At 36.6% G+C, this 27,332-nt stretch overlaps 1 protein-coding gene across 3 annotated transcripts in view; it reads right to left on the bottom strand.

Annotated features, from left to right (window-relative positions):
* Window positions 1–25,795, bottom strand: part of LOC129418927 (BTB/POZ domain-containing protein kctd15) — a 35,020-nt gene extending 9,225 nt beyond the window's left edge. The window contains exons 1-4 of one of the 3 annotated variants that reach the window (XM_055173898.2): window positions 24,973–25,795; window positions 22,243–22,418; window positions 14,747–14,891; window positions 5,288–5,593 (exon numbers count right to left, since the gene is read on the bottom strand). In XM_055173898.2, the coding sequence (XP_055029873.2) occupies window positions 5,288–5,593; window positions 14,747–14,891; window positions 22,243–22,406 (615 nt within the window). In that variant the 5' untranslated portion in view covers window positions 22,407–22,418; window positions 24,973–25,795. The other 2 variants (XM_055173897.2, XM_055173896.2) reach the window with 2 other exon arrangements.
* Window positions 25,796–27,332: the final 1,537 nt, after the last annotated feature.

The following is a 27,332-nucleotide window of genomic DNA, read 5'->3' as shown; positions in this document are numbered from 1 at the left end:
TGAGGGTATCGGACCTGGAAAGTCCTTGAAAGGTTTTTACTAAGGTGTAGGAACCCTGAATAAACGTATTTTTTGTCCAAAAACTAGACTTATTTTCTTAGGTCATTTTGCTCATCAAGAAAATACGTCTTAATTTAAGAATTTTTTTAATATTTTTACTGAAAACAAGACAAAAACACTAAGAAAGTCATTTTTTTGCAGCGCAAGCTCATTTTAGGTTCAGTCACAGTTAACGATTCATTTAGACTTAAGTCAGTGAATAATCTGTTCTGAGATCAGCCATCTGCTCACAACTTCAGCTGAAAGTTTCACTGCTGTTCTTAGTGTTGTATGTTTACATCAGAAGTCACTGTCCATCATAATCATCTGAACATCAGATGATGATTGAATATAGCCATCATTGAGCATGATGCACAGCATTTAAATGCAGGACTGAGTCTCATAAATCATCACAAATCATATCTGTACTCACAGTTAATGCACACTTTACTGGAGAAACTACAACGACAGAAACACAACGTGTGTGTAACCTGCTCTGTGTCGTGTCTCTTTCTCTCTCTCTCTCAATGGCACAACATCTATCAATTTGATGGAAGTTCAACGACGTCGGTGTTGATTCAGGCTCTCCATCACTGTGAGATATGGACTGAGTCAGACAGCTCAGCTTTTACACAGTGTGTGTGTGTGCATGTGTAAGGTGTTGACCAAATGTTTTTTCCTCTTTCAACCAGTTCTCATCCGCTCAGCTGCCACCTTCCTCAATGCCTGAAATCTCACTTCAGACTCATTCAATCTCTCTTTGTCTCTCTCCAGGCAGGTGCTTTCAATTCTTCTCTCACTTTCTCAAGCTAAACAAGACCCATTCTTGAAAGAAATCTTGACGGTTCATAAACATTAGTAATGAAGGTTAACAAACCAACAACACATCAACACAGAAGTGATTTCAGAATCTATCATCTGTCTTATTTGAAAATCTTTAAATCTCTGTTTATGATATATAGATATGTATTTACACACGCACACACCTAAATCTCAGCACAAAACCTCTTCAGGGTGTATAAAGGCTCACATGTGAGGTGTGGTTAGACGCCTGCAGTGACGGCTACAGTCAGTAATAAGATCACGGTTGTGTTGTATTGTGTTGTATAGTGAAGCAGGATTATGAGTCTGTTCATCAGGTCTTCTGAAAGAAACACACCCTACACCTGCAGGAGTCTCCACCCATCCGGTCCCGAAACTACAACAGCCTGTAAAACCCTTTCAGATATAAAATCTTTAAATGTTTACACTTTTAAAACTGATGCGAGGAGTTCTTTTAACACAAATGATGTGTTAATATATAGCTCAGTGCATTTCATCAGCAGCGCGTATTCTGCAAAAAATTACTTTCTTACACTGCAAAAAATTATTTTCTATGTATTTTTGTCTTGTCTTCAGTAAAAAATATCTTAAAATTCTTAAATTAAGTTGCTTTTTCTTGATGAGCAAAACGACCCACGAAAATAAATCTAGTTTTTATACCAAAAAACATCAAAGGTAAGTGATTTTGTGCACAAAACAAGCAAAATAATCTGCCAATGGGGTAAGCAATTTTTTCTTGATTTTTTTTCATGAATTTAGTGTTTAAGAAAAATTTTCAAGAATTTTTTTTACCCCATTGGCAGATTTTTTTTGCTTGTTTTATGCACAAAATCCCTTAAATTTGATATATTTGTTCTAAAAACTAGGCTTATTTTCTTGGGTTGTTTTGCTTATCGAGAAAAAGCATCTTGATTGAATTTTTTGATATTTTTACTGAAAACAAATCAAAAATACTAAGAAAAGTATTTCTTGAAAATAATTTTTGCACTGTACGTCTTATTTTTATCTTGTTTTTTTCTTAAATCAAAATATATTTTTTGATGAGTAAAATGACCAAGAAAATAATTCTAGTTTTTAGACAAAAAATTTACAATTTAAGTGAATTTGTGCTTAAAACAAGCAAAAAAAATCTGCCAATGTGGTGAGAATTTTTTCTTGAATTAAGTGTTTAAGAAATAAGTTAACTTATTTCAAGATTTGTTTTCTCACACCATTGGCAGACTTTCTTGCCTGCTCTAAACACAAATTCCCTCAAACTGTACACTTCCCGTCCAGAAATTAGACTTATTTTCTTAGGTCATTTTGCTCATCGACACTGCAAAAAATGATTTTCAAAGGAAAAAATTGTCTTGTTGTTAGTTAAAATATCAAAAAATTCTTAAATCAAGGCTAGTTTTTAGACCAAAGATATCAAATATAAGTGATTTTGTGCATAACATAAAGAAATCAGCCAATGGGTTAAGCAAAAAAATCGTGAACATTTTTCTTAAACACTAAATTCAAGAAAAATTTGCTTATCCCATTGGCAGATTTATAAAAAAAAATTGCAGTGAAGATAATGCATCTTAATTTAAATATTTTACAAATTTGTACAAAAAACAAGACAAAAATACTGAGTAAGAAAGTCATTTTTTTGCAGTGTAAGGTCATGGGGTCCAACCTAGGGAACACCCATACGACAAAAAACACATTTCTTTGGCCAAAAATGTGTTTAAAATATGCTAAATAAAATACATTTTGTAGAAAGTATAAAATATACAATTATAAGTATATTTTTGCAGTTGAAAAAATATGTTGTTTCTTCCAATTTAAAATACAAAAATGACAAAAAATATATTGGTGAAAAAAACATTTTTGTAAACATATTTCAAAATATATTTCAGTAAATATATTTCTAGCCATTTTTGAAATATATTTAAAATTATATTTAAACATTTATTTATTTTTTTTTGCTGTATGGGCACACATACTGAAAATAATGTTTAAGGGATGAGAATAGGACACAAGCTCTGCGCTGTATTATACTAAAATCATCATCATGAAATCATATGATAGACAGCCACATTATACTGACATTTAAGATATCTACGTATCATGTGCACCCTAAGTAAGACAATCGCAGAATGCAACTGATTATGATGTTTAAAGAGTAATAAATAAGTTATTGTAGAGATCTTTCTTATTGCCTGACAGCTCACTAGATTATATAAGTCACCTTTGGATGTCTTCTTGTACTTTTACAAAACAGATAACATGCAAAAAGACCCACATTTAGTAAGAGATAGAGAGAGAGATTAGTTTTTTTTTTTAAGTAAAATAAAGTCCAGGTTTATATGCTCACAAAAAGCAACTAGTTTTAGAAGAAACAGACAGCAAGAATAAAAAAAGAGAAAACTCATAGCGTCCAAACTTCTGGAGGAAACACAGAAGGGAAATGTTGTGTTAGTTGATGCAGCCAATTAACCCTTAAACAGGCAAGAGTGGAAAACGATGAGCAAAAAATCATTTCATGACATTTTTTGTATCATCTGGACTTATGTAATAGATATTCATTGGAATTTTTAAAATATTTGATATATTCAGGATTTTATGAGTTGTATCTCCCGGGATACATTGCCCTATTAAGGTATAAAAAAAGGATTAAGTCATCAAAATTTATTTTTTATTTGCAGCAAAAATTATGTGATTCTGACTTCCTCTCTTGCTCTAAAACATGCCATATATATTTTTTCATCCATTTTAAACAGTGTAAACAACAGGTTTACTAGTAACATTGCATGTAAATAACACAACTAAATATAAGTAGGCCTAACTAAGAATGCGCAGTTTTTAAATGTCTTCATTGGCTTTGTTGGTGCTTTTTCTGCTCCACCTGCAAAAATATATATTTTTTAGATAATACTAGTTTGGTAAATTATTTAAGAATTGATTAATTTTGCATACTACCTGAACTACCCCTCAATGTAATCTATATGTGTCTATATGTGTTTCATGCAGAGGCCTCTTATTGGCTGCAATTTAGAGGAATGCATGCCTGGCATGAGGAAAATTACCTACATTTCTTGGTTCTAATACACCACTGCACTGTCACAAAAAATTTCATCTTCATCACTTTTCTCAAAATCTGAAGAATTCATTGGTATTGGCTCTATAACTCATATTCCCTATCATTCCTTATATCATAAAATTAGCTGTTGTGAAGCCGCGAAAGAAAATATCCAGTTAAAATGCTAAGATGCAGTCACCTAAATATACGAATATCAGTTTAACCTGCAAATTGGATCATTTATTAAATTTTTTCAACTCAAAATACAAAGATAGGCAATATTGTGGTTAATCCTTTTTTTATACCCTAATCAGGCAATGTATCTCAGGGGATACGTATATTTCAAAATGTGCTAAATAACAATATAAATAACATATAACCGAATTTTCTTCTTCAGCACCTTAAGACAATGTTCACAATTAATATTAGCAGTATTAATATTTTTTTTTGAGAAAAAAAGTAAGATTTATATTCATTTATTTACCACAAAATCTGACTGTCCTGCAAAACCGGTGGCCATGTTGGATTTAGGTCGGGCTGACCAATCGATAAAAAAAAACTTGAAGCAAATAATGTTACCCAAATATTCAAGACAGACCAAGGTTTGATAACTGATAGAAGAATTTGATTGAAAAATCTTTTTTATGCCCCAAACAAGACACTGAAGAGAGCGTATCCCGTGGTGCACATTGCCTGTTTAAGGGTTAATTATATTGTAAGACATTTAGAAATCTATAAAAAAAGAATACAGGGGTTGAGGCTGTTTGATAAAGTGTAAGTACGGTATTAAAAAATGCAACACATGTATTTCAACCGCTCTGGGCTCAGTTACATTGGAGTCTTTTTTTTAAGGAAGAACTTGGGTTTTTAAAAGGGGAATCGTGTAAATTATGCATATCATTTTCTAGCCGCTCTTTTTTCGTCTGCTCTCTCAGTTTTTTCAGGAATTAAAAAATGTGTCTCGCACATATTTTTGTAGCTCATGGGATAATGTGTCTCTCTCTCTCCGTGAAATGTGAGGAGGTGTGGCCAGGTGCATGTGTGTGTGATGTCACTGTCGTGTGTTTTCTGCTGTCAGTTCACATACAGGTTAAGACTAGTACTGCTACGAGAACTACTGGAAATTTATAACATATAGTGAATATTGCACATGGCATTTAACAAGGAATAATCCAGAACCAGTACAGAAGATGGGTGAGGAAAATTTCTATAAATATAATGGTATTAGTTTAATGAAGCCCTTCACAAAGCGTTCCCCATATGAAACACATCTGAAATATTCAGTTTGTTGATCCTGTACACAAGCCTTCGCTGCACAGACATCTAAACGTGCCAACGTAAAAAAATACATCGACCTGTATGTAGTGTGAATGGTTTCACCTGCACTGAGTTCAGCCTGCAGTATCCGTTCAGTGGAAAACGGATGACGTGGGTAGGATCTTGATTCCAGCCGGCGTTGACGGAGTTACACATGACGTCGCCGGTCTCAGGAAAGATCTCCTCGATGAGGATCTTCTCACCGCTGAGGGCGATTCTCTCACCGAGGTCAGGGGTCACACGGACCACCAGACAATCACACGGCTGCGATAGACGTCTTTGCTCTCGTTCCTGTTTCCATCTCTCCAGCTCCTTGATCATGGGTGTGAGTTGGTAATACCTCGCCTCCTCGTACAGCAGATGAAAGTCCTAAACACAAAACATGCAAAAATTTATATCTTAATCTGTGTATTTTATCTTGTAAAGATCCTATTAGCACTAAATGATATCTCAAACATTCAACAGCGAAGAGATTAATAAGGAGCTCCATGGCTGCAGGAGGCGCAATGACACTACACAATGCCCGATACCAGTCCCCTACTATTGAAAGTTACTAAGGGGACTATTTTCGGCCGCTGCGCAACATCATTGCGCCTCCTACAGCCATGTTACAACAGCAAAGTCTTTGATTATTACGCCAGAATAAGAGTATAGTTTGTAGCCATATCTGCCTAGAAAATCACAACTTATAATTTTCCGTCTGCCTTAGTACACAATGTAACTACAGAAGAGTCAAGTTTTAAATAGACAAAATATCGAAACTCTTTGATTATTTTTAGCGCAATGCTAATGGTCTAATCAGGTTCAATGGATTATGCTAAGCTATGCTAAAAGTGGTACCGCCAGACCCAGAGATCAGCTGAATGGATTCCAAAACGGTAAAAATCAAACATTTAACTCTAGAGGAGCTGGAAAATGTGCATATTTTCAAAAAAAGTGTGTCCCTTTAATTTCACACGTGTCTCGTAAACAGTTTACAAACAGCAGATGTCTCAAACTATGCTCAGATCCCAAACATGGAAAGAAGATCGAAAGATATAAAAATCTACATTTTCAATCTAAATCTAAAAGTTTAATCGAAACAGAGGTTAGCTAACATTGCTTTTCACACATACAGCCTGTACTGATAAATGACAGATCGTGTGTGAACCTTTCCGGTAAATCATTGCCGCCAATTCACCAGCAAGAGAGGTTACAAGATTACCAGTAATTTACTGGTAAGGGCTATGTGTGTGAACGAAGAATAAGGATTACTGGCATTAAAAAAAACTACACAGACCAGCATCATTCCCATGCTGGTTTGTTGCTGGTTTAGCTCGTGGTCACCAGCATACCAGCACCAAAACACAACATATGCTGGTCTTGCTGGTATGCTGGTTTTTCCAACAAGGTTTAGAACGGGCGATGTCAGAATGTGAGGGAAACTTTCTATCCAATCATAATGTTTTGATACAGATGACGCGTTAAAAATGTTACCCCCTCCACATTTCTTCACCAAAGTTGTTTAAAGCAACACTATGTAGTTTCCATGTAAAAATGACTTACAGCTCCCCCATGTGGTTGAAAAGCGCAACAGTGCCTGGTATCAGACACTCTTCTGCAGGCAGGGGGAGGTGCGGGGCTGTGTGCTCTACCCTCCACCGCCACTTTCAGAGTGTGCTTGTAGCAGCTAGGAGGCTGCTCAGGTTGCAGCAACAGCACAATTTGTCCAGTTAAAAGTTGTTCTATCACTGACATAATTTTAGAGACATTATTTAAAGGTAAAAAAACTACATAGTGTTGCTTTAACTCATTCACCGCCATTGACGAGTTATCTCATCATTTATGAGTTCATATTTAACTAATAAATATGCCTTTTTGGACGAATTTCAAAGTGAAAGTGTAATACCCAAATCGAATGTATCAAAAACGGAAGTTAAAAAGAGTTAATGATTTATTTTAACTGTCTTTATGTTTGATAGTCATTCTGAGTCTGATCTCTAACATAAATTCCTTTACAAAAACGCAATTTTTTAAGCTTTTTGCTCAAAATGTTGTATTTCTGAAGAGAAATATCCATATTTCAGTGGTTAAATTAAGTAGAAAAAGTAAATATATAATGAAACGTTTTTTCCCCATTTTGTTTGTTTGTTTGTTTGTTTATTGTTTGTTTGAAAGCAGAGGGTGTGTTCTTTAATTTGATATAATTTGTATGTTTATATATTTATAGAAAATGATTTTTCCTGCAAGGAATTTTGTGAAAATTTTGTTAAAATCACAAAAAATGCAGGTGGGCAACTTTTCTCAAAAAGGCTGGCGGTGAATGAGTTAAAACAGCTTACCATATATTTGCGTCATCTGTATCAAAAAATGATGAAGCTGTCAGCGCGTTTTGACATCGTCGTTCTTTTTAATTTTAATTTTAATTACTGGTAATCTTGCAACCTCTCCCACTGGCAAACTGGCAGCACCGATCCACCAGAAAGGTTCTGTTCACACACGACCTGTTAACTGCAATTTACCAGCAAAGACTGTATGTGTGAAAGGGATTGGGCTCATTTGATATAAGCCATTTATTTGCACATGAAGCACATTAGCAATGTTGTAAAAAAAGAACAACATCAGACTGAACCCCACCGTGACCTTTGACTGTCAGACCATCACACTTTAAAAACATCTTCACCTTCAATTTATAATGATCTCAGTACTAAAACACTCCTGGAAAATTGGACTTACTCTAACTTGACTGTACAGGATGTAAAATGACTTTATTTGCATAACTTCTCATACCAGCACAACACAAAGGAGATGAATCTTGACAACCGTAATGAAAGAGTCATTTAAATTTCAGCAAAGTCATTTTCCATAAACCATGAGACAAAGACTGGAGATAAAACAGATTCAGGCCGCCTGCAAAGTCCAAAGAGACTGAAAACACCAAACCTCATGGAGAATTAATTCTTTATATACCCAAACAAATACACAGCTGTATTATAATGTGAAGATTTTAGGCAAACTATAATTAGAAAAGTGAACGTTTGAGATATCTATTGTTTTTGCTATTTAGTACATCATTTGTTTTTGGGTATAAATGTGGCATAAGGAACCTGCCTTGCCAAAGTTAAAGTTCAATACTTAGGGTTAGTGATCTTAATAAAACATAAATAAATAAATGTGCCCAATAAGGTTTATTCATTGCAGAGAAGAACCATTTTTCACTACAAAAAACATTTTGTGCCGCAAAGACACATACAGACAAAAAATCTTTGGGGACCTTTATTTTTTAAAAGTGCACAATAATAAGTAAACAAATAAATCCATAAATATTGAATAAATGAAGGATTAAAAAAACAGTAAGATTTGGGGTGTATGTTTTGCTGGAGGGGACTCAATGGGGCCCGAGGGGCAACAGTCAAGTCGTTTGGCTGGATCTTATGTGCTTGTTGGTGCCCGTCCGTATAAAGCTTAAGGCTGGAGTGCTTTCTGATCCAGCCAGACAACAGCAGATTGCCAAACTCTCTCTGTCTCTCTCTCTTTCTCTCGCTTTGGGGTTAATCTTGCCAGGGGTTTTTGCCCCTTTCAGTTTTTCCGTAATTTCCCAAAAGTCCAGATGGTGCTATTTTCCTCTCAGAGCATAGTAAGAGAGGTGTAGATGCAGTAGTGCATCTGTGCATTTGGGTTTGTGCGCAGCGTCTGCAGTGTAATCTGCATAAAGATGGATATAAACATCATAAACAGCAGCACACGGCCTGAATAGTAACTAAATGATGAGAAGGGATGTTTACAGTTTCTCGCTGCAGAAAACAGACTGAAACGCAGATGCATGATTTAGATGCCACAATCTCTTTAAAAAGAAGTTCAGAAACGAAAAATCTGTTCTTGTATTAAAAATATAATGCAATACTGTAAGCAAATGATTACACTACCAATATTTGAATGGCTTCCCCTTTAATGTAGGTTCTTGACGGTTGCAATCCTATAGGGGAGAGCGGGGCACCACCTAACGCTTTTTGGTTTTGGCTTAATAATTCAAAAAATATTTGAGTTTGATTAATTATATTTTTACACAAGCAACACACACATCTCTGCTACAAATGAACAATTGAAGATTGTTTCTATTACTTACCATTCTTGGACAATTACACTAAACGTAACAGAAGTGCAAACGTTACAACTTACCCCATAGGTGGGATTCATTGTAACAGGCAGGGGCTTAGTTGTAACACTTGATAAAAATGAAGTTAGCAGGCTAATATTTCAATACTATTTTGTCTATATACTTGATATGGATATTGTTTATATATCTGTCTATAATACACAGGTATCCACACTGTATTCATTCATCCAGCCCTTTTCTAACAATAGTTGGATACAAATATGTGAGAAAAAGCAGCATAATTATGACAAAACAAATTCTGAGATAATGAAAATCAAAGTCTGATTTTAGCCATTCATTTCTTTATGATTTCAATCTTTTACGTGACCTTATTCAATCAATATTAAAGATATGAACAAAAATGCATTTGACACACGATTTTTAATAAGACAGGCACATTTATTTTGTTGGCAGCCAGCAACCATTCGTGTGAAGCCTATTTAAAACAATGGCAAGAATTACCCTAACATTAGCGGTTTTCATATCGTAAGTGCTGAGAGGTTAGTTAACACAGCGTTACAGTTAACCCCGCTGGGTAAAAATATTTTCAAGCCCACCAAAAAGTTGCTAAGACCTGCAGACATATTTCAAAACGATGCTATATTTTAGTCAACAAGACATCGATTAATATGACATAACATTGGATTTGGTATCTTATACACCCAACTTAGAAACCGAAGAAAACATATGATGAAAAAAATTTACTAACATGATATCAAAACACTCAAAACACAAGAGTTTTTTTATACATATACAGTGGAGAAACTACTGTGGCATTCATTCACTCACTGAATCAGCACTAGCGATTCAACTAATGATTCTTTAAATTGAATCAAAAAACTCAAATGATTCCTCAGCCAACCTCACAACACCTCGAATACACCAAACCTCACATTACAAAAGAGATGAAGTCACCAAAACCTGCTGTTGTTAAATATAACATAACGTAGTATGCATGAAACTCTTTCTTGGTTTTGATTGCCTTTTGCAGTGTGTAATGTCGCACATTATTCCCATTTTTATAAGGTAATATAAGTCTGGGGTGTGCCTAGAATGTGTCTGTGAAGTTTCAACTTTAAATACACCACATTAAATAGACCATTTATTATAGCATGTCCAAAATGCACCTATTTGGGCGGGAGCAAAAAGCATTGTTTTTATATGTGTACCTTTAAAGGCGGAGTCCACGATGTTTGAAAAACGCTTTGGAAACGGGCCGACTACCAAAACACACTTATAGCCAATCAGCAGTAAGGAGCATGTCTACTAACCGACATCCTTGCCGGGTTGCGTATGTGTGGGGCGGGTCTATCAACAGAAGGTCCAGATTTGATTGGGGTAGAGGTGTGTTTGTTTAGGTGATTTCAAATATCAACATTGGCTTTCAAACATCATGGACTCCGCCTTTAAATGCAAATGAGCTCCTCACTCCCTTACCAACAGACAGTGAACGCTTTTAGTTAAAAATAGATGTGATTCCTTTGAATACAGTCTGAGAGAATAGTATATTTAGCCGCATTAACGCTACAATGTGCTAACAAACACATTTAGAAAAGCTTTGGGGTAAAATTAACCAGTCAGTCAGTGGCTGTGGGTGGGGCTTGTTTGTGTGATGTCACATAAACAAGAGAATCAAAACAGCATGTCTAATGAGACTTGGTTTGGATTTTGGTTTAATAAAGATTAAAAAAGAAGTAAAGGCTGGATTTTTTCATTGTAGGGTTGTTTTTGGACACACATTTATGTCCAAACACTTTGTAAAAGTGGATTTTGCACAATATGGGCCCTTTAATGACAAAACACAGTCGATATATCAGTTCTAGAGAGCGAGAAGGTAAAAACAGGCGCTCCACATGTCTCTTTCTATCTCTCCTTCTTTTTATCAGTCTTGTTCTCTAAAGAATCTTAGTTATCGCTAGTGTAACGCCACAAAAAAATAGCCTGATACAAGAGAGATTGGGCGAGGGTTCGACACATGAAGAGTAGCTGCTAGCATCGTTCCTCCCTCAAGTTCAGGCCGTCCGACAGGCCTGTTATGATCCAAAATAATGATCTGACTCTATAGCCCACTGGCAAGACAACATCTCACAGAAATATTCCCCTGTCTCTATCTAATACATATAAGAGACGACCACTTCTCTCTGATGTTGTCAAACACACACTGATGTAGGTCAAATCTTACATGACAGAAATCATAACCTCCACATTTAACAAAAACTGACTTGATGTTTTTTTAATAATGTGTTCCTGGTCTCTCTTGCGCATGCATGATTCAACTGTGATTTTAAATCAAAATTTTCGATCAACGCTTAATCATTTTCCCCCACTTCTCAAACTTGTTATTGTTACCTGGGTTTCATGGGTTAATGCCTATATGTTTGTTTGTTGTAATAGCTAAATAATAAATGTTGATACATAATATACTGCAAGTGATAAAACAAACACACAATATTTAATTAAAATTACTCAAATTGAAAACATACATTATTATAATCCACTGCAGTGGTGGCCGTGGCGGCGACTTCTTTTTTGAAGGCGCACAATGTGAAGCTCATCATGTGTGTGGCTCGTCTCGTCAAAACATGCGTTCGGCGCGTCACCCGAACCCACGTGCATCACGCATCATGCCAAAACACATGTCTGCTGTAGACGTGTCTAAAGGGTTTATGATAAAAGAGACGCCCACGTTTGCCAGATACTCGCTTAATTTCATGTGTAATCCGAGTTTAGTGTTAAGTTTCTTGCAAGTATTTTGTGAACGTGAGCGTCTCCTCCATCACAAACCCCCTCGACGCGTGTGAAGCAGGCACGTATCTTGACATGACGCATGACGCACACAGGTCCACACAACGCACCGAACACATACTTCGACAAGACGAGCAGCACAGATGACACTCGACTCGACTGATCCGCTGTTAAGTCTAATAGACTTCTAATAGACAGTTATGGATCATCTTAAAATTACCAAACATCCACTGATCAGTTAAAGGGATAGTTCACCTAAAAATGAACATTTTGTCACCATTTACTCACCCTCATGCTGTTCCAAACCTGCACGAGTCCCTTAATTTGATGAACACAAAAGAAGATATTTTGATAAATGATGGTAAGCACGCAGCTGATTGTAACCATTGACTTCCATAGTAGGGAAAATATTATGGAAGTATTGTGATAAATGATGAAAAAGATATTGTGATAAATGATGGTAAGCTGTGTGCTTACAATCATTTCTCAAAATATCTTATTTTGTGTTCATCAAAAAAAAAAAAAAACTTCATACAGATTTAGAACAACATGAAAAACTTAATACAGAATTTTCATTTCATTGGTGAACTATCCCTTTAAACAGCTAGTTAAGCATTCTTTTAGCAACCTTACAAAATACTCACTCTCAATTCTGAAAAGTCCCAAGTTAAATGTATCTTTTATGTATGTCACATTATTCTGAATGCAGTTTTATGCTGACTTCAATCCAAAAGATTGATGAAAACGTTGAAGATGAAATGATGTGTCAAAGACAGGCCTCTTAAAACATTACATACATCAGCAATATGATTTCATTTACTCAAGTATCTTAGCAACAGATCATCCATCTGTTTCTCTAACTGCTGAGACAGAAACAAACAGCTGATAGATGCAAAACATATTCAGCTTTTGCTCCACAATTACACTGACTCAGTAAAATACTGTACACATCACTGTGAGCCATCGTGACAGTCGCAGAGATAGACAAGCTTAATACTGCAGACTGAAAATACACAATAATAATCAAATTGAGTCTACACTGCTTCTTCTTATCTGTGCTGAGTATAGAGAGAATGAGCTACAGAACGCAACAGTATTGGTTTTTAATGGCATATGTCCTATAGATGTTTGGTGCAATATATGCATGTAATAAACTTGAACTAAACTTAACTTTTAATAAACTTAAACGATTCTGTGTGAAACATTTGAAGAGTTTGGTTCCAAAACGCGATAAACACATTTTTTTTAATCAGGTCAGTATTAAAAAGTAAATTCTTAATTTTACGCAAAATCCGATATCCGCTGTCGTTCTGTCATCGTTTATCCCTTTTTTCCTAAACACGATAAACGCCAGTCCTCCTTCTCTGCAGAACGCAATAAATCCACTTAACCAATCACAGCGCACCATTCCATGCATTTGTAAACATCAATGGCGGCGCGTTGAGTACACACAGAATCCTAGTTTTCCTCTTCTACATTGTACTTCCTGACAACAAACAAGAAAAAACAAAATAGTTATTTTGATGGCATTGATAAACCTGTGATGGTTTTCTGAGACATAGAAAAAACGTAAGCCATCAAAATCTAATAATTTACGTGAGAGGCACTCGGGAGACGGAAAAATGCCAGCTGTTGTTTGTTCTCCCGACAGCATCAAGCTTCTGTCATGCTAACACATTGACCACAGGCGATCTTATGAAAAACTTTACATTTTTTTACGCAAAGTCAACAAAAATCGAGCAGGACCAAAATATTTTACAGCTGATCATTGTCAAAAAAGTTCAGCGACGACGTTTCAAGGATGACTGCAGCAATGACAGTGTTCTTAATATGACAAAGTAAGTGTTTTGATTAATGTCATTAATGTTGATTTTTTAATCAGTGTATACCAATAGTCAACTAAATGAATATAACATGGCAAAGATGAATGCACATTTATATATTGATTCAGTAGTTTTATAGCATTTTGGGGAAAAACTGATGGATTTATTGCATTTTGTGGAAAAAATAATCAGTTTTTATAATAAATCTTTGAAAATCAAACTATGGATTTGAATTTTTAATGTTATTATAACCTGAATATACCATGTGAAAGTTTGTAACAGAAAATAGTGGTTTTCATTCTGTCACTTTCTTGGTATTGAAAACACGTTTTTACCCAAATTAGTCAAAATAGATTTACTGCGTTTTGAACCAAACTCTTAATGTTATCATGCCATCCTCAGTAAGATTAAGACTGACTTGTAAAAGTAAAATGCATTTTTTTAATGTGCATGGATAGCCAGATGACCCACAAAATAGAAAAACAATTAATTTTAGTGAAATTATGAAATAACCAAAATTAACAGACAACATCCGACCAGCCAAAAGTAAACGAATGTGACCCTGTCTGTGAAATCCAAGTTAAAGTCTCATAATCCAATATTTAAGTCAATATTTAAGATATCAAGGTTATATTTGGTAACATATATACGTTATGTAGAATGATTTTATGTAGAAAACAGAAAATCACAAAAAAGGACTCAAACTGGGTTTTCACAGACTTTTAACCAAAATTGACTCAAATATATACTATAGATAGTCGGCTAATATTTCATGCTATACAAAAGAGAAACATGCTTTTGACAGAATGACATTGTGACCTTAAAATCCTCCGGCAGAAGAAGTTTGCAGGTCCGCAGGAAACTCAGTATGTAGCGGAAGATTTCTCCATCCCTGTCAATAAAGTAATGCTGCTTTAAACTGTCCAGAACTATCGGCTCCGTTCCGTTAAACAGCCGACTGATCCTGAAAATGAGAAAACACACACGGTTAATGGAGAGAAGCCAGTCTCCTTTAAATGCATAAAACAATTAGCATTTATGTTTTTTTTACTGGCCAGCCAAAAATGTATTAGTTTTCCAGCCCTGAAACAAGAGGCTTTAGGCAAATATAAAAAATTAAAAACATTTGAAGTCCTTTTCTAGTGTGAGATTAACACAATGTTGAAACCTATTTACTTTGGCCCTGATATATGAGCGCAAGTCACAAATCCACATAATAACACAATGTCAAAGGCCACCTGACTGATGCAAAAATCTGAAAAATACATATTACCGTATGCATTTCAAATACAGTGTATGTAAAATTATCACATATGACTATGTAACCAAATGTTTAAATAGCATTTCAAACCTGTTCATATATGCAGGGCTAGCAATGGCATAAATTCATGGGGGACTCTAGTTTTGGAGGGGGTAATTTTAGATGACTTTCTAGATGGGTTTAAAATAACACAATATTAAAAACATATGTATGTTTAAGTATGTTTTCTTCAGTATTTTAGTCAAAATTTTGTGGATTGTGAAAATTTGGATATTTAGTTAATGGATATTTTAAATAAGAGAAAAAAATCTTACCAATACATCAGTTTAAATTGTCATGTGACAAGCTTGATGATGCATTATAAAATAATAGTTGCAATAAAAATATCCAGTGTTATTTTTAAATGTTATAAGTTTGTTTGAAGACCCACCCAAGTGCCTTTAAATGAGCAGCATTATTTGATGTGGTCACGTTAGTTTAACTAAAACAACTGAAGTTTCGGGAAGACCATCCCCTTTTTTTTAAATAACCAATAGCGTTTTATTTATGGCACAGTCCAGCAAAGATGTACTCTTACGGTACATTCACACAAGGCATAAGCGTTAACGCTTCCCATTCAATTTTAATGGGTGACATCATGCGTTGCCGAACTGAATTGTGGATCCCTCGGTGCTGCGTCACGGCGCATTCACACGGGGCGTCAGCGTTAACGCTTCCCATTCACTTTTAATGGGTGACGTCATGCATTGCCAGACTAAATTGTGGATCCGTCTGCGTCGCGTTACTGCCGTTGCTCGCGGCAGAAGTTAAACATTTCTCAACTTTTGAAGCGGCAACGCATGCGTCATCCAATCAGATCACCTTATGCAAATAACCTAGACAGAGCCGGCCAGTTACGTTTATAGAAGACCGGAACATGTGTAGCGGCCACTGTGATTGGCTGTTGGCCACGCTTCAGACAAGCCTTCCGTTAAGCGTTAACGCTTACGCCCTGTGTGAATGCGCCGTCAGTGTCGCATCAGTGCCGTTGCTCACGACCGAAGTTGAACATATCTCAACTTTTCAAGCGGCAATGCGTGCATCAGCCAATCAGATCATCTTATGTAAATAACCTAGGCAGAGCCAGCCAATTACGTTAACGTAAGACCGGAACATGTGTTGCGGCCACTGTGATTGGCCACGTTTCAGACAAGCCTTTTTTCTCGTGTGAATGTACCGTAACGTCTTAGAGGGCGGGACCCTTCAGCATCTAAGGAGCGTTTGATTGGACAGGAAATTTGATGAGAAGTTGAAGTGCAGACTGATGTCATAAAAATGTAAGACTTTTTAGCACATGTAGGTTTTGAATGCTTTTATCTTCTGTATGAGAATTTTGTCAGTGTTTTAGACCATGCCAGTTTATATTTATTCTTAAGCAACGTATTTAAACTAAAAGGAAAAAAGTTAAATTTTTTGATGGGGGCTTTAAAAATAATACCTCCACCATTTCAAAAAATCAAACCAATTTGAGGTGGAACTCCATCTCCCCCTTTAAATCCACTCCCCGGACTCTGTGCTCCTGCATCCTTATCCATTTCCAACCCGTATATGACCATATATTAGATGTCTGTATGTTGTAGCTGATTTCATACTTGCGCAGACTAAGAGTGTCTATGAAATCAGCTCTCTAGATTTGACTGGTTTCTCTTCAGTGTAGGACTAAGGGATAAATCTTAAGTAATTGAAAATACCTCAACAAGCAAGAGTAATAGTGATTCTTGCCTCAAACCGTAAAAGAAAAAATGGTTATTTGGGGAACAGCAGGTAAAAGTTTGCTGAGCAACGCGTATGGAAAGTCAATCATAATTTTTATGTTGGGCAAGTTCCTGTCATCTGATCTCAACAAGAATGTGATCAAATGCAAATTATTTATCATATCACAGTTGTGTTGTACTTGAAATCCGACCTGATCGGCCCATCCTGACCTCAGCGGCACGCATCATTTGTCAGCACGTTCAACATGGCGGCATTGTTTCGATTCGTTTAGTTTTGTGCATATTCAGACCTTTACATGTACAGGGCAATGACGGCTAGTTATGCTACCGATGAAATAAGCATGAAACTACCAAGTATGTGAAACATAAAAACATACTTTAAGGTATTTTCAAAGCATGAAATGGGTAAAAAGAGTTGCCAATTGACATTGTTCTCATGCCACTCAGTCAAAAAACATCAAGGACGCGGACAATTGATGGAGACAAAGTCTCAACTTTCAAATTTTAAAATTTTTTTATAAACTCACACAATAACTAACGTTTGGCACTCTTTAATGTGGCGTGTGATTGACTTTATCGGATGTAAGTGTATATGGGTGATTCTTGCGAAATTAGACCTATGAGGTGTCATGAAACATTTTGATAAAAAAGTATGTAAAGTAAGAGCATCAAAATAAGAAGCTACAGTTATAAACACCTCTTCATGTACTATTTTGCACATGATTTGAAATGACATCATACAAACCAATTTGTTGTTTTTTCACATTTAAAGGTGCAGTGTGTAAATTTTTGCGGCATCTAGTGGTGAGGTTACGCATTGCAACCAATGGCTCAGTCCACTGCTCACCCCTCACTTTTGAAATGCATGGAGAAGCTACGTTAGCTGCCACCTGACAAACATGTAATCAACTTAGTAAAAAAAGTTTGTCCGTTAATGGCTTCTGTAGAAACATGGTGGCACAAAATGGCGACTTCCATGTAAGGGGACCCTCAGTGTATGTAGATAAAAACATCTCTTTCTAAGGAAATAAAAACATAACGGGTTATTATGTAAGGTCTTTATACATCCCTGATCATATAGTTTTGTATAATGTTTTGCATTTAGGTCAAGAGATCTTTCTAAAAATTACACACTGCAACTTTAAGGGGAAATTTTCATTACCGAAACGTGTAAATGACTGGATTTGGGTTTTTTGACATGGAAATATTTATAATTAAAAAATCTAAAAAATAAAAAGCTTCAGTGCATGTTATACTATAAACATTACAGTAAAGAAACATGTGGTATTTGGTGATCATTGGTAAATGTAGAGACAAATATAAGGAATATAAATGTGTCCAAGACCAATTTTCTCATCCTCCGCAACAATTTTCAATCATTGTTTAAGCCCTCAATGAACTAACATTTTAAAAAAAGGTGGCTACCAGGTAGGCAGTTCTTATTTTTTCAAAAGTTAAAATTTTGTTTGTCATAATATCTAGACAACTTTTTAGTTCTCATTACCAAAACATGAGTTTGTAAATGCATATATTTAATGTAATATCATGTTGCGGTAATGATAATTTTTTGTAATGATCATCTTAAAAATGTAAATAAGTCTATAGGAAATATTTTTTAAATCCTCTAAAAAATAATGGGTATAGTAAGTTCCGACCTTAATCTTATATAAGCAAAAAAATCTGATGCTAAGTCTGGAGAATCACCCATATGTGTATTTAGGAGTGACACAATATAAGAGATTACGGAAATGATATTGTACAAATGTCCAGATTTGCCAATCTGTTCATGTTAAATAACTTCAGATTTATGCTCGTCATTTATTCAATTCTCTTTATGCACTGTCATATGATCAGTATTTCCGTCCTTACTACTGCCAAACTGCTTCATTTAATCACGGCTACAGTTCCAGGTTCAGCTGACCGCGACAGTTACAGTGAATCCCAGCTGATCTATGAAGGCGGTATTATGATGCATACTGTTGCATCTGAAAGTGATTTGCGAACACATGCACAGCTCTACCAGGTACGGATATTTACATGCGTTTTATTCACGCTCTATCAGATATATCGTTCATGTAGTCATCACTTCCTCACTTACTTTCTAAACCTCTCTCTCCTCTCGTTTTCTGTTTTGTTCATTCGCTCTCTTTCTCTCTTCTTGCTTCCCCCCTTTGGAAATCGATGTAAAATGCTTTATAAAAAACCAATACTCATCTCCCTGTAGCGCCCGCGGTCTTTCTTTCTCATATGGTCTTGCAATTCTTCCAGCTAGAATTTCACCATGCGCCTGAGGGCAAACACTGTTTTTCATCTGCACTTTTTTAAAAAAGCAATTAAAATGCTCCCTGTTTTTCTTTTCTTTCTGTCCCCCTCCCTCTCTCTCTCTTCCTCTTTCTCTCTCTCTCTCTCTCTCTCTCTCTCTCTCTGTAAATCAGCCCTGAGCATCTGAGCGCATAAGAAAGATTCTCTCTTTTGTCACCTGCAGGTGACGCTCTCTCTCTCTCTCTCTCTCTCTCTCTCTCTCTCTCTCTCTCTCTCTCTCTCTCTCTCTCTCTCTCCACAGACACATTGCAAAGTTTTAGGAGTGACTACCAAATGTAAGGGTTTGTCTGCAATTATAGCATCTTTATTTTGATTAAGCCAATTTTAACTTTATTTGTTTTTATTGTCTTAGACCTTTTTTTACCACACCTTTATTATTTATTTTGTTCAATCCATTTTATGTATAGATTTCAATGTTTTATTCGTATCACAAGTTCCTAAAAAAATTGCCTATTGCAATTTTAAACTATGATATAAAACCAATGAAAAAAACTATTATTGGTAACACTTTACAATAAGGTTTGTTTATTTATGTATTAACTAACATGAACAAAACACGAGCAATACATTACAGTATTTATTCATCTTTGTTAATGTTAGTTATTAAAACAAAAAAATTTTTTATTGTTTGTTCATGTTAGTTCACAACATTAATAAGATTTTAATAAAGTATTAGTAATTGTTCAAATTAACATTAATAAATGCTGTATAACTGCAGTTCATTATTGTGTTAACTAATGTCGTTAACTAATGTTAACTAATGAACCTTATTGTAAAGTTTTACCCAATTATTTTAACATTTATATATAAAAATCAAAATCAAAGACAACATTTTAATTGTGCATGATTGCATATTTTTGTGAAATCATCTCAAAGTGTGTGTGCGTTGTGCACCCACCGATAGGTGCATATTATTTATGCGCCCTTTAAATAAATTTAAAATACTGCGCTATTAACTTTACACCAGACGGTTTTAGTTGATCAACTGCGCCATCGCTTTCAGTTTTCAACGCACTAGCAATGCACATGAACACACTTCATTTCCAGACCAGCATGCCCATATGGGCGCAAGTGCATTTTCTATTTAAACAACGTGGCGCTAGACAGGAAAATCATAACTGCGCCAAGCTGAATCTAGCAAAAAACATACACTGTACTGCACCTGTATTGTGATGTTATATTAAACACAGTTGATAATTAATCTCGTATAACTAGTCGAACTGTTTAGGATTGAATTTGATTGTATAGGGTGACAGAATGGTAGTGAGGTTTGTCTTGCGTGTGCACCTGCTGGGTCTTTGTGAAAGAAATAAGTGTTTAATCTGTTGGACAGTTGCTTTAGATGGTGGACGGGTAAACCTTCATTCACGTCATGTCAAGAAGCCTTCACTTACTCTGCCGGTCGTGTAAAACTGATCTGATGAAATCAGACGCAACAAACACTCACAGTCTTAACTTACAGTGACCTTAAAGTGTTAACACCTTAACAGATCGCCTTTAGTTTGAGTAAGAGCAGATTATAGTACACACACACATTTTTTACTGCTGACTTGCATTGTTACATCTGTATCTGTCAAGTCTAAAGTTTTAAATAAGACAAATAAGTTAAAATACATGTTTGTGACCAAGTCTGTATACAAATGCTTAAATGTCCTTAAATGTGCTATGATCCATAATGGTACAGCGTGAAAGATCTAGACCCACATGGTTCTGTTCTGACCCGAGAAATATCTCTGAATGTGCATGAAACTTTCATATGTTTTGTCACTGCGGGGATCTGGGCTGTAGGAAGACGGATGTTCTCACATAAGTTATAGACCGAGTTTCTTTTCCCGCTCTACATTATTAAGAGATCAATCTATTAAAAGACATCATCAACTTAACTTCTTTAACCGGACTCTCTCAGCTGTCACCTCAGTCTCTGAGGGAGAGGATTTAACCCCCTGTGTGCCAGTGCACCTGCATGCTATTTAAAAAAAGAGTGGGCTTCCCACTAATAAAAGTGTTTTTAGTGGAAACAATTGAATGCATGCATGCTTTTAAAGCAAGTACAGTGATCATTTAAAAACTTTTATTACAGTTAAAGATGACTGACTGTAATTGCATTGCATAACTAAATAAAGCAGGCTGTGTTCGTATCACAATCGTAAAGAAACGCAAAGCATTTCAGAAAAATGCATGATGCACTAAATTTCCTTTTGACACCAGGTGCTTAAAACTGACTGAGAGATGCACTAGCAAATTTTTTCATATAGGGTACAGTCAGTTAAAACATTGCAACAAAATATGAAAACATAACAACAGAAGATAATCCGAACCTAAACTTAAGCACTGCAATGTTAAAAAAAGTACAGTTTCACAATGGTAAAAATCTTTAAAAGAGCAAACTCAATCCTTTTCTCTAAACACTTATCAACCTAAAATATACTTTGTTTTATTGGATATATTTTGAGTTTCTTATAATCAATAATATTTGAGAAACATTAATAATATCTACAATCTGAGTAAAAATGAAATGCAATACTCTACATACGGTAAGTTATTTATAATACATCTTTACATTCATAAAGTTCATAATAGTTCCTCAAAAGTGCATATTGGTACCAAATGTATACAAATGTACCTAAATGGTGCACAGGACCTTTTTAAGGGAACTGCCACAGTGACAGCTTGGGACCATTTTTTAACAATTATTTCTATATCAGTATAACAATTACCACAAAAATAGTAAAAAAAAAAATGTTATAGCCTTCGGTACCTCACTTTATAAAAAAAAACTATTTCAGTTGCACTTACTTTGATCTGAACATTTTATCAGAAGAACAGTTTTCGTAAGTGTAAAAATGATTTTACAAATATTCTCAAACCAAAATAAATAAAAGATTTTATCGTCCCCAAAACAAAGCACAGCTTCATTACAGTTTGCTGACTGCACACTTTTGCGTAATAGGATGTAGAAAAGAGGTCAGGGGTCTTACCGTGAGTCTGGGTATTTGGTGAGGGTCGCCAGGCTGCTGGTGTACATGTGTCCGCCCACATCGATGTGAACGGGCGCGTTGGATTTGGTGAGCTGAGCCGGCAGTGGAATCCCCTGCGAGGCCAGAGGAGAGACCGGAGACCGGGTCAGAGACAGGCGCGACATGCTTCTCCCTTCCTGGAAACAGACAAACGCGAAAGCCATGAAGATAATGCTGATGTGCCTTCACGGTGCGTTAGTGTCTCTCACACCTTGAGCGAGTCGACTCTTATCAGATCGCTTTCTCATCTGCCCCATCGCATATTTAGCTTACAAATTATTGCCACGGCTCTAATGAAGTATGTTTGAATCTTTTCACTGGTGCAGCCCGTGGGCAGGATACAAGGATGTTTATTAACACCGCCGAGAGAGAGAGAGAGAGAGAGAGAGAGAGAGAAAGAGAGAGGGAGGGGGAGAGAGATATATGCGAGGTGTTCGCCTCCAGGGATGAAAAGGAGGGGAAAACGGCAAGATTCTAATTAAAGGTCGTGTTATGTGTTAGACGTGATATCTTCTGACACTTCAGCAACCAATCTGAACATTTGGGAAATGAGGGCATAACCCACGTTCACGTGGAACACCAGGCATCAGTTTCGAAACCAAAGCACACTGTTAGTGAACCGAGATTCGAAAGCACACTTCACATCTCACAAACTTGAATAGTCGACTGTCTTATAACAACTCAACTTATAGTTATTGTGCCACTTTAACTATGGAACTAGTCTATCATTTTCTGAGAAATTCTTAAACTTTGTGCATGTTGTGCATGGCACTTTCAAGTTATTGCCTCATATTTTCAATGTTTCATTTTACACTCACTTATACAAATGAAGAGAATAAATCTACAGATCTTTCTTTATAAAGCAATAAGAGTGAGATTGTAGACAATGAGCCCTGCATAAGAGCGTATCATCGGAAATGACTCGAAACGTGTAAGGAGCATTTTAACTTCCCTCTTGTATTTGCTTTGAAATGCTCCGATGATTCTTTTAAACTGCTCGCAAGTGTCCAAACTTATAGACGTGTTTATACAAGTCACACAGGGCCACGTCTGTTTGATGGAAATATGATTTAACATATTCCAGTTGTCATAAGACAGACAGTTTCATTGTGAACGTTCAGTTCAGCTTCCTCGCGGTGGCTCATTTGTGCGCCTGTTATTTTAACCATACATGGTAAACAGGAGGCAGTTTGTTAGGGCTCCATTCAGCTCCAGCGCCAGAGGCAATGTGCCCGAGGCGGCCGGCAGAATTTTCCAGGGTGTTGCCACCAAGCCCTCAGCAGTAATGTTCATTTAATACACAAGCAGGATGATCTATTACAAATCCCACTGAAAAAAATGAAAAGACTTAAGAAGATTCTGGCATATGAAGCTATACCTCATCACCATACAGCTACAGGGCATTGTAACCAAAAGCCCAGAAATGACTGCTGAGGGAATACAGTGGAACAGTTTCTCTCTCTCTCTCTCTCTCTCTCTCTCTCTCTCTCTCTCTCTCTCTCTCTCTCTCTCTCTCTCTCTCTCTCTCTCTCTCTCTCTCCAGAGAGTAAAGTTTTATCACTACATTGCTAAAGTCACAGGACTGGCAACATTTTGAAATTAACTTTTCAAATAAGAATCTCAAATCATCTTCTGCTAACAAATCTTGAAAATGTAAATGTTTTAGTTGTTTTTTAAGTTCTTATATAAGTTCTTTGGTTCCTTACAACTCATATATAATGTTACTGCGTTCATTGGGAACTCACAGCAGTGAACCCCTTTGGCTGATCTGAACTGGTCTTAGCTGGTTTTGCAGACACCAAGTTGACAGCTGGATGCTGATCTGTTGCTGGTCCGAGATGGTCATGGACCAAAACAGACACCAACTTCAGTATTTACAGTTGTTAGATTATTTTCATCCGTTCTTGAGTTCCCATAAACCCCTCAAGATATCAAAGTGACCTGGCTGATTTTAAACACTTTCGTTTCAGTATTTCCTGCCTGTATATTTAATATGTGTGACAGATGACTGTATACCCCTGGGACAAACTCAAACTCATAGAAAATGTCCAACGAAACAAATAATGAAATGAAAGAATAACGCGCACACACTTTTCCGCTTCCCTTCTCCAGTTTTAGGTCGGTGCCCTACGGGTTAAGACTTAAATTCAGATCATTTCACAATATGGCGTCTAGCTCACATCTATAAAACCTTCAGGTATGAGACATATACTCATAATAACGCAGCATCTCGATGCCTAGAGGCCGTTTAATAAGATTACAGAAGCAGAAACGCTTAAAATATCACACAGAAAGCGGTGCGTAAAAGGCGGAGAAGCGTTTTCGGTCTGTAGCATTCAATGCAAAACACAAAATCATCATTGAATTAATAATGTACTGTTGATTTAGATGATATTTCATGTAAAAAAAAAATTGTACCGTTTCAAACATCGTAGGTAGGTGTCCGAATGCGCGATCCGAGTCCGGTTTACACAGATGAAAATGTGCGCTCCTTTCTCTTTCAAGTTTCTAGCCGATCAAATAATCCAGCCTATCTATTCACGTCCCGAGAATCTCCTCAAACCGCGTTAAAACATGCCATGGATGGATGAAAAAGGGGTCGCTGTGACTTTAAAGCCGTACAATAAGCGCCGCTGTTGTGTGGACGCGTTGAGAGCTGAAGCGCAAAAGCGCACGAGACTGTTAACTCACCTTCTCCAGGAAATCAGATCTCTCCTTCCCCCTCTCGATCTTCTTATTTCTTCTTTATACACAGATCCCGTCGCGTATTTCAGCCTCGACTATCTTTTCAAGCAAATATGAAACTGCTGCTTTGCCTATGGGCAGAAGAAAGCCAATAATCCGTTTGTAAATCACAGAGCAGAGCCGAAAGAGGAATTCTCGCTCCGGGCTGCGCGAACGCCTCTGGGGCCACAGGATTAGAGGACAATTAACTCAAACCCGAGCAGACTCATTTAAACAGATGAAAACCTGATATCCCCCCTCGATTATTTAGTGCCGCGTTCTTTCCTATTTTCAGCCAAAGTAAGAATAGCTGGCGAGGGTTTAAAGTTCAGCATATAACGGTTTGCGCATCAGGCAAGTGTCACCACGCCGTTCCAGAGACTTTGGAGAAGCAGAAAGGGCTGATTTTAATCATTGCCATTTCGTCTGATGTAATATTCCCCCAGGCTCTTTCACAAAGGCAACACATTTTCCCTTCTGTGAATGAGTAAAAGCAGCTTTTCTTTCTAAAGCGCGGGGCGCACACTAGAACTTGTTGAGAAAGTAAAGAACCGTGTTCTTTTAAAGAAGAAATCTATATATCCTGATGTGGTGCTCATGCATGCGGTGCTTTCCCCCATCCGCACTCCCTCTCTTTGCTCTCTAATGTCTGTGAGAATTGCAATGCCAAATTTCCTGGAGGCCATTAAAAGCAAATGACGTCTGTGGACATGCATTCACTGCGCGCCCTCACAGCCTGCCCGCAGCCAAATGCGCCATTTCAATTATTGCGCACGGCTAGATGGAGATGTCTGCCGCCAGGATTTGCCATGCAAACAGGCCAGGCTCACATAAACCACGAAAACGTTTACGCTTCTTGTTATATTAGCATTTATTTATGACAGACAATTAAGTGCGTTGCTGATGCCAAAGTGTGCGGACGTCCTGTTTTCCTTATATGCCGGTGCGCGCATGTGGTGGCTGATTATTTATTTATCTGGACGTTTGTTTATTTGCGTGTAAATAACTGTGAATAATTGATGTTGCGCTGAGACCTGTAATTACTGTACAACTGCAACACTGATGATGTCTCTGTGGTTTGCTGATGTTTGGCTCCTACCTGTGTTGGTTTGGAGGAAGGACAGTTTAAGAAATCCATGTGATTTCCCAGCAGAAAAGAGCAGGATTCCTATACGGATTTCACGTGACGTCAAATTGTTGCCCGCCAATTATTATTTTTTAGTAGCCAAAATGCAAAAATTGAGTAATCTAACATGCATCAAAAGGTTTTATTGAAATTGTCACAAATCAACCAAAATACTTCAGCAGGGACCCTGACCTTTACCCTCATGAAGAATTTTTTTGTCCTTTATGTCTCAAATGGGACATTATTGACAAATCCAGTTTCAAGTCATGGGCTTTCAGTGTGAGGTGATGTAAATATCCGTGCATTGAAACAGATGTAATATTGACAGCACTGTGCTGCGGATCAGAGTTTCCTGTGTTTGCCCTCCAGGTCTCCATGCCAGTCACATGACTGAATACTATGAATAAAATAAATTATAGTAATAGAATTACAGAGAAACGACATAGACAACCAGAAAGATTATGCTAACAGATTTCTAGACAGAGCAAGTACAGCAATATCAAATATTAGTGAAACAATATAATGCTTTGCTAGTGCTGTACAGTAGGACAGATGTTCTAGGCCCCATGAATTTAATCGGCCTGGTGCTGCAGTAGTCATGGCAATAAACGTTCATTAATAAACTTTCATTACACTGAATTGAATTCAAATTTGTCTCTCAACATATTAAATACACATTAAATCTATTACAACAATATTATTTTTCTAAACATCTGTTTAATTCATTGTACAAAAAAAGGAAAGCTGGGACATCCTGCAGGTATCTCCTCTGCAGATGAAGCCCCTCCCTCTTTCACGGGAACAAAATTAATCTCGGGGCAAGAATTTGTTTTCTTCAGGACTTACATAAAGGAGAGAAAGGCTGTTCATAATTTTCTCCCTCATTAATATAACAACCCTGCATTACGTTCAATTACACCAGTTTGCAGAAAATGTTAAATCTAAAGATTTAAACAGCTTACAAAGTTGCCCTGGGTGTTTTGTTTTTGCCATTGGTTCATTTCTTAAATTTATGGATTTTCATCTGATGAAAAAGTAGCAGTGGGACAGATTCATGATCTCTATCAAGACTTTAAAATGTGTCCTCTTGTGCCAACGTCACATGCACATTTACCCAATATTTGAATATCCATATAGATTTTTCAGAAAAATAAACCATAGCATTGATGAATTGAATTCAAATTTCAACTCAAGTAGAGGG

The sequence above is a fragment of the Misgurnus anguillicaudatus genome, chromosome 15, assembly GCF_027580225.2.
Source record: "Misgurnus anguillicaudatus chromosome 15, ASM2758022v2, whole genome shotgun sequence".
NCBI classification, from domain to species: Eukaryota; Metazoa; Chordata; class Actinopteri; order Cypriniformes; family Cobitidae; genus Misgurnus; species Misgurnus anguillicaudatus.
This window is presented reverse-complemented; position numbering and strand designations above follow the sequence as displayed.